The sequence below is a fragment of the Thalia democratica genome, chromosome 7 (assembly GCF_965202585.1).
Source record: "Thalia democratica chromosome 7, ktThaDemo2.hap1.1, whole genome shotgun sequence".
NCBI lineage: Eukaryota > Metazoa > Chordata > Thaliacea > Salpida > Salpidae > Thalia > Thalia democratica.
The window spans coordinates 44,629,962-44,642,791 of NC_139171.1; the positions used below are offsets into that span (position 1 = coordinate 44,629,962).

The 12,830-nt window shown below is 28.8% G+C and overlaps 1 protein-coding gene across 1 annotated transcript; it reads left to right on the plus strand.

The window, feature by feature from the left end:
• Positions 1-10,251: 10,251 nt before the first annotated feature.
• Positions 10,252-12,299, plus strand: LOC145841384 (uncharacterized). Its single transcript, XM_082948746.1, has 3 exons — positions 10,252-10,666; positions 10,733-11,541; positions 11,955-12,299. Exons 1-3 carry the CDS (start codon positions 10,252-10,254, stop codon positions 12,297-12,299), a joined length of 1,569 nt encoding a protein of 522 aa, XP_082804872.1.
• Positions 12,300-12,830: the final 531 nt, after the last annotated feature.

Below are 12,830 nucleotides of genomic sequence, written 5' to 3' on the forward strand. Positions count from 1 at the left end.
AAACATTTTTTATCGTACATTATATGATTTATTTCGATTTTTGGTCGTAATATTTTTGTAATATATCGTTTAGGTAATTAAATGATTGTCATCTGTTAGAAATACCACTTAAAACTTCTTTTTACGTCAAAATCAGCTGTTTAAGACGAAATTCTTGCAATAAACATTGTTTATCATACATTATTTGAGTAATTTAGATTTTTTATTATAACATTCTTTTAATATTTAGTACAGCTAAATTAATAAACGTCTTTGTTTAGTAACAAATTTCAAACATATTAAAAGTACTTTAGACGTTGTAATAGACTGTTTTAAACAAAATACTTGTATTAAACCCTTTTTTATCGTACACTATTTAAATTATGTTGATTATTAGTAACAATATTCTTGTAATATCATACAGCTATTTAAATAAACCTCTTTTATTAGGAATATCAATTTTAAAGTAACATCTTATGCGTCATAATCGGCTGTTTAAGACGAAATACTTGCAATAAACAATGTTTAACGTACATTATTTAAGTTATTTCGATTCTGAGTTATAATATTCTTGTAATATTTCGTAAAAGTAATTTAATAAACGTCTTTGGTTAGTTATCTAACTTTAATCATATTAAAAGTTCTCTAGACGTTGTAATAGACTGTTTTAAACAAAATACTTGTATTAAACTTTTTTTTATCGTACACTATTTAAATTATGTTGATTATTAGTAACAATATTCTTGTAATATCATACAGCTATTTAAATAAACCTCTTTTATTAGGAATATCAATTTTAAAGTAACATCTTATGCGTCATAATCGGCTGTTTAAGACGAAATACTTGCAATAAACAATGTTTAACGTACATTATTTAAGTTATTTCGATTCTGAGTTATAATATTCTTGTAATATTTCGTAAAAGTAATTTAATAAACGTCTTTGGTTAGTTATCTAACTTTAATCATATTAAAAGTTCTCTAGACGTTATAATAGGCTGTTTTAAAAAAAATACTTGTCTCGAACCCTTTTTATCGTACAAGTTTTGTATTATTTTGAATATTGTAATTAATAGTTTTGTAATATATCATACAGCTAATAGAATAAACATCTTCGGTTAGGAATTAATTTTAAAGTATTAAAACTCCTTTTGACTTCAAAATCGGCTGCTTAAGATGAAATACTTGCAATAAATATTGTTTATCGTACACTATTCAAGTTATTTTGATTTTTATTCATAATTTTCTTGTAATATTTCCTAAATAAATTAATAATTGTCTTTGGTTAGTAATCTAACTTTAAACATATTAAAAGTGCTTTAGACGTTATAATTGGCTGTATTGAACAAAATACTTATTGCAAACCCTTTTTTATCGTACAATTTTGGAATTATTTTGATTATTGTAATTAATAGTCTTGTAATATATCATACAGCTAATAAAGTAAACCTCGTTGGGTAGGAATATTCGTTTTAAAGTATTAAAACTTCTTTTGACGTCAAAATCGGCTGTTAAAGACGAAATACTTGCAATAAACACTGTTTATGGTATATTATTTGAGATATTTCGATATTTATTAATAATATTCTTGTAATATTTCGTTCAACTAATTTTTTAAACGTCTTTGATTAGTAATCTAACTTTAAACATATTAAAAGTATTATAGACGTTATACTAAGCTGTTTTAAACAAAGTACTTGTATGAAACCCTATTTTTACGTATACTATTTGAATTCTTTTGATTACTAGTATAAATATTCTTGATATATATCATACAGCTAAATAAATAATCCTCTTCGATTAGGAATATTCGTTTTAAAGTATTGAAACTCTTTTTGACGTCAAAATCGGCTGTTTAAGACGAAATACTTGCAATAAACATTGTTTATCGTACATTATTTGAGTTATTGCGATTTTTAATAATAATATTCTTGTAATATTTCGTACAGCTAATTTAATAAACGTCATCGGTTAGAAATACCACTTAAAACTACTTTTTACGTCAAAATCAGCTGTTTAAGTCGAAATTCGTCAAATAAACATTCTTTATAATACATTATTTGAATTATTTCGATTTTTAGTTATAACATTCTTGTAATTTTTTGTACAGCTAAATTTATAAACGTTTTTGGTTAGTACTCTAACTTTAAACATGTTAATAGTACTGTAGACGTTATATTAGGCTGTTTTAAACAAAATTGTTGCATGAAACCCTTTTTTATCGAACATTATTTGAATTATTTTGATTATTGGTATTAATAATCTTCTAATATATCATACAGCTAATTTAATATCCCTATTGGGTATAAATATAAGTTTTAAAGTATTAAAACTTCTTTTGACAAAATCGACTGTTTAAGACAAAATTCTTGCAATAAACATTGTTTATCGTACATTATTTGACTTATTTCGATTTTTGGTTATAATATTCTTGTAAAATTTCGTACAGCTAAATAAATAATTGAATTTAGTTAGTAATCTAACTTCAACCATATTAAAAATACTTTAGACGTTATAATAGGCTTTTTAAAACAAAATACTTGTATTAAACCCTTTTTTATCGGACAATTTTTAAATTATTTTGGTTATTGGTATTAATAATCTTGTAATATATCATAAAGCTAATTAAATATACCTCTTTTGTTAAGAATATTCGTTTTAAAACATTAAAACTGTTTTTGACGTCAAAATCGGCTGTATAAGACGAAATACTTGCAATAAACATTGTTAAACGTACATTATTTGAGTTATTTCAGTTTTTGGCAATAATATCCTTGTAACATTTCCTACAGCTAAATTAATAAACGTCTTTGGTTAGTAATCTAACTTTAAACATGTTAAAATTACTGTAGACGTTATAATTGGCTGTTTAAAACAAAATACTTCTATTAAACCCTTTTTTATTTTACACTATTCGAACTATTTTAATTATTGGTATTAATATTCTTCAAATATATCATACAGCTAGTTAAATATAACTCTTTGGTTAATAAAATTAGTTTTAAAGTATAAAAACTCCTTTTGACTTCAAAATCGGCTGTTTAAGACGAAATACTTGCAATAAACCTTGTTTATCGTACCTTATTTGAGTTATTACGATTTTTGGTTATAATATTCTTGTAATATATCGTAAAGGTAATAAAATAATTTTCATCGGTTAGAAATACCACTTAAAACTACTTTCTACGTCAATTTCGGCTGTTTAAGACGAGTATCTTACAATAAACATTGTTCATCATACAGTATTTGAGTTATTTCGATATTTGGTAACAATATTCTTCTAATATTTCGTAAAGCTAATTTTATAAACGTCTTTGGTTAGTAATCTAACTTTAAACATGTTAAAAGTACTATAGACGTTATAATAGGCTGTTTTAAACAAAATACTTGTATTAAACCCTTTTTTACCGAACACTATTTGAATTCTTTTGATTATTGGTATAAATATTCTTGTAATATATCTTACAGCTAATTAAATTATCCTCCTTGATTAGGAATATTAATTTAATAGTATCAAAACTCCTTTTGACGTCAAAATTGGCTGTTTAAGACGAAGTACTTGCAATAAATATTGTATATCGTACATTTTTCGAGTTATTGCGATTTTTGGTTTCAATATTTTTGTAATACTTTGTACAGTTAATTTAATAAGCTTTGTTTGGTTAGTAATCTAATTTTAAACAAATTTCTTATATAAAACCCTTTTTTTTTACACTATTTAAATTATTTCGATTTTTGGTTAAAATTATCTAGTAATGTTTCGTACAGCTAATTTTATAAACGTCTTTGGTTAGTAATCTAACTTTAAACATATTAAAAGTACTATAGACGTTATAATTGGCTGTTTAAAACTAAAAACTTGTTTTAAACCCTTTTTTAACGTTTACGATTTGAATTATTTTGATTATTGGTATTAATATTTTTGTAATATATCAAACAGGTAATTCAATAAACTTATTTGGTTAGGAATATTCGTTTTAAAGTATTGAAACTCTTTTTGACGTCAAAATCGGCTGTTTATGACGAAATACTTGCAATAAACATTGTTTATCGTACATTATTTGGGTTATTTCGATTTTTGGATATAATATTCTTGTAATATATCGTACAGCTAATTTTATAAACGTCTTTGGTTAGTAATCTAACTTAAAACATATTAAAAGTACTATAGACGTTATAGTAGGCTGTTTTAAACGAATAAATTGTATTAAACACTTTTTTATTGTACACTATTTAAATTATTTTTATTATTGGTATTAATATTCTTGTAATATGTTATACAGCTTATTAAATAAACCTCTTTGGTTAGGAATATTAGTTTAAAAGTATTAAAACTACTTTTGACGTCAAAATTGGCTATTTAAGACGAAGTACTTGCTATAAACCTAGTTTATCGTACATTATTTGAGTTATTTAAATTTTTGGATATAATTTTCTTGTAATGTTTCTTACAGCTAATTTAATAAACGCCTTTGGTTAGTAATCTAATATTTAACAAATTAAAAGTATTATAGACATTATAATAGGCTGTTTTAAACAAAATACTTGTATTTAACCGTTTTTTATCGTTAACAATTTGAATTATTTTAATTATTGCTAATAATATTCTTGTAATATATCATACAGCTATTTAAATAAACCTCTTTGGATAGGAATATTAGTTTTAAAGTATTAAAACTCTCTTTGACGTCAAAATCGGCTGTTTAAGACGAAATACTTGCAATAAACGTTGTTTATTATACACTATTTGAGTTATTTCGATTTTTGGTTATAATATTCTTGTAATATATCGTACCGTAAATTTAATAAACGTCTTTGGTTAGTAATCTATTTTCAAACTTATTAAAAGTACTTTAGACGTTGTAATAGGCTGTAATAAACAAAAAACTTGTATTAAAGCCTTTTTTATTGTACACTATTAAAATTATTTTGATTATTGGTAACAATATTCTTGTAATATATCATACAGCTAATTAAATAAACGCCTTTTGTTAGGAACATTAATTTTAAAGTATTAAAACTCTTCTTGACGTCAAAATCGGCTGTTTAAGACGAAATACTTGCAATAAGCACTGTTTATCATACATTATTCGAGTTATTTCGATTTTTAGTTATAAAAATTCGTAATATTTCGTAAAAGTAATTTATTAAACGTCTTTGGTTAGTAATCTAATTTTAAACATATTATAAGTACTTTAGTCGTTGTAATAGGCTGTTTTAAACAAAATACTTGTATCAAACCCTTTTTTATCGTGTCTTTTTTGAATTATTTTGATTTTTGTAATTAATAGTCTTGTAATATATTGTAATTGCTTTGTGTCATTGCGTTTTGATAATAGATAATAAGTTTACAAAATAACTAGTTGTAAACACTGACAAGTTTAAATTTATTAAAGCACTATGACGTTTGCTAAACGACGAATTTTAAATACAAAATGCTATTCTTGTTGTAGCAACGGTCTGTTATTGATTAACTCTGATTGATGACAGCACATTTACCTTATTGAATTGAATCTCTGAGTGGAATTCAGTAAGCTTTTGAACTTTTGTAAATTTGTTGCTTTAAAACAGGGTTTCCCAAACTCATTTATTAAATCGCCCCCTTTTCAGAAATTTAAAATAAAATCGCCCCCAACGATTTTACAAAGTAGTTTTTCTTTTGAGTACAAACTTTTGAGCCAAAAATGTTGTGTTCGAAATGTTATTTAGTCTGGTACTTCTTATTCACGCACATTTAAGCTGTGTTCAAATAAGTTTACAGCGCTTGAGTATATAATTTAGAGTTGATTTTTTATAAGCCCGGTAAAGTGTTAAAATACTTTATTATTAAAAAGCCTTCGGTAATCTGTAATCAATCCTGTTTAAATATGAATTGTTTGGAAACTTCTAAGTCGGTGGTGGACAACTTTTGTAGTCAGAAATTCATATTTACTAAAAAATATTTTCTAGGTTCAAATCGTTAAAAAAAATTAATTGTGGGCTGCATAATTTAAAAAGAATAACATATAAGAAAATTTAAAAATTCGAGCAGATTGTAATAAAATGGTTTAGTATTACTGTGATCTAGGAAATACTATTGTGAACTGAAAATCAATTTGAAAGCGTATTTAAAAATATTAAGTATCAAAAAACAAACTCTATTCATTTTGCACACGTAGTTTTCAAGTTACTTAGCGGGTCAAAAATTGACTGGATCTGAACCGTACGTTGCCCACCTGAAATCTTAACTGAAACCTGACATGACTGAAATAATGTGTCATATAACGAACTTCGGATATTTAGAACTTAATACTTAGTAACTTATTCAAGTCGCACACACACTTAAATTATTTTATAACTAGAATATTCTCAAGTTACTATACCAGAGTTTAAAAAACTATAAGATAATGAACAGTTTTTTTTTTACGCATTAAAAAATAAATATTAAAATATAATTTCTGATCTAGTTTGAGAAAGTTTGACCGACTGGTTTATTTTCTCACATGAAAAGTTGTTTCATTAACAGCTGTAGTTAATGCAGTAAAATTAGTAACTTTAACGCTAAGATATATTATAATCAAGTTAGTTGTAAAGTTAAAAAATTAATTTTAAATATTTTATACTGTATGTTTCGTAGTAGAATACCATGAATTAGTATTTGACTTCGAATAACCTTTAGGAAACTAAACCTTAATTCTAAGATTTTTTTATTGTTTTAAATTAAAAAAAAATTACATGTTTTACTTTTATTTCTGTGAACAGAAAATAAATAATAAAAAAAAACTTTTAATTAATTAAAAAAAAATTTTTTTGTAACTGTATCAGTCTTTTTAATGGCTTATTTAATTCTTTTTGAAAGTTCTTTTTTTTTTAGCTGTTAGCCTATAATAATTTAACAGAGGAAAATAATGAAAAACAAAAAGTTAGTGTTGAACTATTAAAATAAACAACACATTCTAATTGCTAATATATTTCAACTAAAGGTAAAACAAAAACCAGTTATATTAATAGCTTAAATTTCCTAGTATATAGATTTTTTTTAAATAATAAATCAAGTAAGAAAAAATAAATTGTTTAAGAATCTTTTAAATGAAAAACTTCATTTCAAATAGAGATCCCAAATCTATACTCTTTTAAAACCAAAAAATAATCTTTTTTGAAATAAAATCTTAAATCATTATCAATATCTTTTTATTTATACAGATCAAACAAGTAATGAAAAAAAAAGTCTAACAAATGTCTTTCAAACAGATAAATTAATCACTGTGCTATAAAAACTTTTATTATAATGTAAAACGACAAATTTACTAGTTCAAAATAAAACTATTAACAACTTTAAAACAATAAGCATTTAATAAATACAGTAGACTTCCGCTTGAGTTCGCACTTTGAACAAAATTAAAAAGTGCGAACTCAAAAACTTATTATCATTTTTTTTTTACAAAATGACAAGTTTCAATATTTTATATGCAATAATCTAATCAATAAAAATAAAATCCACTAAAACATAAAACAAACATTCATTAAAAAAATAGATCTATATAATCTATAAAGTCTTATATATTTTTTCTTTTGTTAATACTTAGTTAGTGTTAGACTTTATTAAAGTTAAATTTTAGAAAATATAAACTTGCACTTTTTTTGGGTAAAAAGTGCGAACTCAAGAGGAAGTCTACCGTAATTAATATAAATTATGCATTATGCAAACCTGTTGTAGAGTAAATAACTTAATAAAATTGTTGTTATAAAAATACTACTTAAACACAATACAAAGAAGGTTAAATAAGAAATGTTTTAAAATATCAATTAAAACAAAAAAAAAACTTTCATAAAATAATGTCTGCTACTGAAGTCTAATATAATGTGAAGGATTAGGTTCATGAATACTTGCAATTTTTTCTATATCTATTTCTTAATCAGTAAAGTAAAGCCTCAAGTCACCTCATTTACAAATATCTAGATTAGATCTTTTGCTCAAGATGTGATAATTGAACTGCACGCTTTCTCAACAACATAGCTAGAAGGAAAAGCTATAAACAACAATCTAATTTTCTCTCAAATGTTTGGATACTTTTGCCTTAGTTTTTGTTGAGTCCAAAAGCTTTGATAATGTTCTTAGGAATAATTTACTTTAAGTTTAAGGTCAGTTTGTAAGTCTGAGAAGGTTTCCTGTAAGTCGTTTACTTCTAAAATATCTGCCTCGAAGGATCCATTTTTTTAACTATATGATAGCTTTTTTGTGTCAAATCGAAATTTTACTACATATTATGTTACAATTGTTAAAAAATTCAAAATTTTCCAGGCTTTTTTTGCCTAAATTTTCAAATTCTAGGTTTTTCCAGGTTTCTAGGTAAATTAGCCACCTTGAATAGTTTTATTTCTTAGTCTAAATTAGTGAATTTTCGAAAAAACAATTGAAATGCCACGAGGTGATAGTTAATAATAGATAACATAGATATTAACAAACCATTTATGATCCCAAATATATCAGGTTATAAAAGGGTAAGAGGGATTCCGATCGTCTATGATCTATGTAATATTAAATAAGAAAATACATGAATGAAATCATGTAATTTACTTGCAAGTAGAAGTCATAAGCACTTGATTTTTTTTTCTATATTTTACATAAACAAAATAAACTTTTTTGTTTAAGTTTTACCTCAGGGTCAAATATTATTAGTAAGCTAAAATTGTTAAAATAGCAAGATAAAAAGAAAAGGTTTATGACTGCCGGAAATTTTAAAATCGCCCCCTTTTCGCCCCCTTACTAGTTATCGCCCACCCTTTCGCCCCCTAACTAAAATTCGCCCCCCGACTTACTAAAATCGCCCCCAGGGGAGCGATATCGCCCACTTTGGGAAACCCTGCTTTAAAAGAAAGTACCAAATTATAGATTAAACTTCGTTGCTTATTAAAGAAATTATTGAAGTTTTCTTTAGCTTTATCAACTTTTTGTATAATTTTACTTGAGTTAATACGTATTTTTTAAATCACATTTGTTATTAAATATTGTTTATTAAACTGTGCTGAGTAACTTATAACCGGTTGTTTTTAATTTAAGCTACTATTTAAGTGATTACTATACCATTAGAATGATTAAGACTAAGAAGGGCTTAAGACAAAAAATAAGTTAACGGGTCTTGCAGATACTGAGCCATCAGTATCTGTTGACTTCAATGGCGACTCTAACGTGATATCAAACTCACAATCTCCCAGCAACATTCGAGCGACCATAAACAGCGCTCATGATACAGAAGTAAGCGCGCAGACTAGAAAAAATAATGAAATTGTAGATTTTAATGCTTTAGATGAAGTTGATTTAGACGTTGAGGATTTAGCTCACTTATTAGAGCAAGCTAAGGTTTTAGAGAAAAAAAATAAACTAAAAAATGAACTAAAAGCAATTTATAGGAGATCAGATACAATTAAGACCATAAATGACAGCGGCTAACCCTTAACAATCAGACCTCGCACGCTTTAGGTGAAATGTCAACACAAATAAGTTTCAAGAAAAAAACTCTTGAAAGTTGTAAGCTTTTTCAAAAATTGATGCCGTACGTGATCCGGCTGTTGAGTTACGTTTTTTTGCAGACCGGTGTACGGCTTATGGTATAACATCTGAAATGGAGAAGTTTGAAATTCTCCAGAGAATTTGGCCCGGTTCAGATATAATAGACTTTGTTGAAACAACAGGACGAAGAGAGAACGTTTAACAGTCTTGTTAACTTTTTACAAGGCAAATGTAGCAAATTGCCTCGTATATTAGGTGCAAGCCCATCATGGCCAGAGCCAGTTCAATTCCAGGAATTGTTTTTGGCAGCTAAGCAATGGTCAAAGTCTAAAGAGGAAGACAGAATAAAATACTTTATGCACAGACATGCCCCTAATAATTTAAAAAAATAAAATTAAGGAATGTTTTGGGCTCGAACATAACGAGTTTATTAGGCGCACGGAGTTTATATGCGATATTGAACAACAGAGGGTCTTTGAAAATGCTAAAAACTTTTCATACGAATCTCAGCGATTCAACCACAATAAGAGATACTCTTACAACCAAAAATGGCATGAGAACATCCCACAAAAAGGGAACATTTCCGCAGCTATGAACACAATCGTAGTCAGGGGTTTTTCGGGAAGGGTATAACAAGCGCACGAATTACGAACATAACGCGGTTTGTCACAAACATGCAAAGTTTGGAGATAGGGCAGACTATTGTGCTGCAGTTGCAACTTGCCCTATGTCCCCGTTACGGCAACAACACGATCAAATAAACGATTTCCCATCTTAAAAACAATGAAAGGACATGAGGATGTTAACAGAGTTCCTCTAAATAAGCCTGTAGAAGCCGTACCAATTTGTCCCTCTGCCAAACCATGGCAGCCTAGTAAGCCGTCACCTGAAACAAATTCTCACTCTCAATTGCGTAATAATATCACGACAAAACCAACTGTAAAAACTAATTGGTCGTTTGCTATTTCAAATAAATCGTCTATTAATCCGAAAACTTTGACTCAAAGTCTATTATTTGCAAAGGACAATGTTACAAACGTTCTTTTCTTAATTGACTCCGGATGTGAAGTTTCTATATTGCCTAAGAATCTAACAAATGGCATAAACCACTACTTTAAGCCGTTAAGTAGAACTATAAAGGGAATTGCAGACAATGAAATCCACCCCATAGGGAGTGCTTGCGTTGACCTTAAGCTAGGTAATTTAAAAACCATTAAACATAATTTTTAGATTACCCAAGAGTATAGGAGTTATGGCATTTTAGGTATGGACATTTTAATGTCAAACAAACTGATAATATGCCCTTTCACGTTGGAATTGACGCATCAATTGTCTAACAAAACAACTAAACTGTTTAGGGCCGCTGACTTGCCTGCGTCGGTAGTTGTGTCGATTAATACGGGGGAAGTTAGGGATAGTGATAACATAACTACGTTAGAGACCAAGTGTGAAACACTACTGTTGAATTACCCTGAGCTTACAAAAACTCCTGATTATACTGCTCCAAGAAAACACAACCACTTTCTAGAAATTATAGTTGACAACTATAAACCGCGAATGATTAAGGCGCGAAGATGTAATTTAACTTGTCAACAAAAGGTAGATAAAAACTATTCAGACCTAATTGCGAGAGGTGCTGCTGTAAAGGGGGATGCCAACATGTGTGCATCACCAATCACGGTAGTGCCCAAAAAAGATGGTGATTTGCGTATTTGTGTTGATTATACAGTTTTGAATGCCCACACACGCCCATTTTCATACCCGCTCCCGCGCATAGATACGCTCTCGGAAAGAATTCCGGGAGGTACCCGTTTTTTCAGCACGTTAGATCTTAAAGAAGCCTACTATAGCTTACCTCTTCATCCAAACTCACGAAAATATGCTGCTATCATAACTAATTCCGGGGTATTCGTCCCTAAGGTGACTTCTTTCGGGTTGCGGAATGCGCCAACACGTTTCCAGCAGTTTATAGACAGTATCTTGTCCTCGTGTGGGGCTTTCACTTTTGTATATTTAGATGATATTCTTGTGTTTTCAGATTCCGCGGACAGTCACATATCACATTTAAAACAGGTTTTAGAAACATTTTCGACAAACGGTCTATTTTTAAATAAAGCAAAATGTTCTTTTGCTAGAACTAAGGTAGATTTTCTAGATCATACAGTAGTGTGTTGACGGGGTTGATGTTATGGAATCTAAGGTAGAAGCTATAAAAAAATTACCCTTACCAAACACGCGCAAAGAGTTAAAAAGGGTAATTGGTATGATTAATTACTATCATCGATTCATACCAAACTTGGCCGAAGTAATGGCACCGCTTAATGAAATTTCGGGGGGATCTAAGGCAAGCAATAGGGCATTATTAAACTTACTGATGGTCAAATCAAAGCTTATCATGACACAATAGCTCTGTTAGTTAAAGCAGCAACAATAAGCTATGAAGACCACACAAAACCCCTAGTTCTCTTCACGGACGCTTCCGACAGCCAAGTTGGCGCAGTTCTAGGACAAGAAGGGAGAAATGGGGGAATGCAACCGCTTGCGTTTTTTCAAAGAAGCTTACTCCATTTAAGCAAGTACGTTCTACTTTTTATAAGGAACTTTGCGGGGTGTATTTGTCTCTTAAGCACTTTAAAAGCAGAATATTGGGGAGATCCTTAATAATACGTACTGATAGTAAATCAGTAGAAAGGGCCATTAAAAACGAAATGGGTAATCATTCTCCAGCGGAACAACGTTGGATATGCGCAATCAAGGAATTTAATCCAATAGTAAGGCATATAGATGGCCATGATAATGTAGTAGCAGATAGTTTAAGCCGACCCCCTTAGTCGGCAATGCATGTTCGTGCGTATAACCAGGATTCTGACTTTGTTTATACGTCTGAGTCAGAGGCTAAAGACAGCGAGTCTGATTACGGTGATTTAGACGGTGAAGAGGAAATTTTAGGTAGTCCGTTAAATGAAGTGATCGGGGAAAATACGACTTGCTTTAATATGATAAATAGGGAAGTTATTGCGGTCTTGCAATGTAATGAACCGGGGCTAGTAGATACCGCACGTAATATGAAGAAAACGGTCGAATATTTACAACCAGAAAATTTAGCGGTAGTGGTAGACGAAAATAATAAGCGCATCATTCTGCCCGAATCTATGCGCCTAACAGCATTTAATGTGGCCCATGATAGGTTGCACCTGGGTATTGATAAAACAATCGAGTCTATTGCAAATGACTATTACTGGCCTAAATTGATAAAAGATGTGACTCATTGGGTCAAAAGCTGTGTGGTATGTCAAGCGACCAAAGTAACAAGATATAATCGTCCAAAAATTGGTTTTTTTCCGGACAATACGGAACGATTC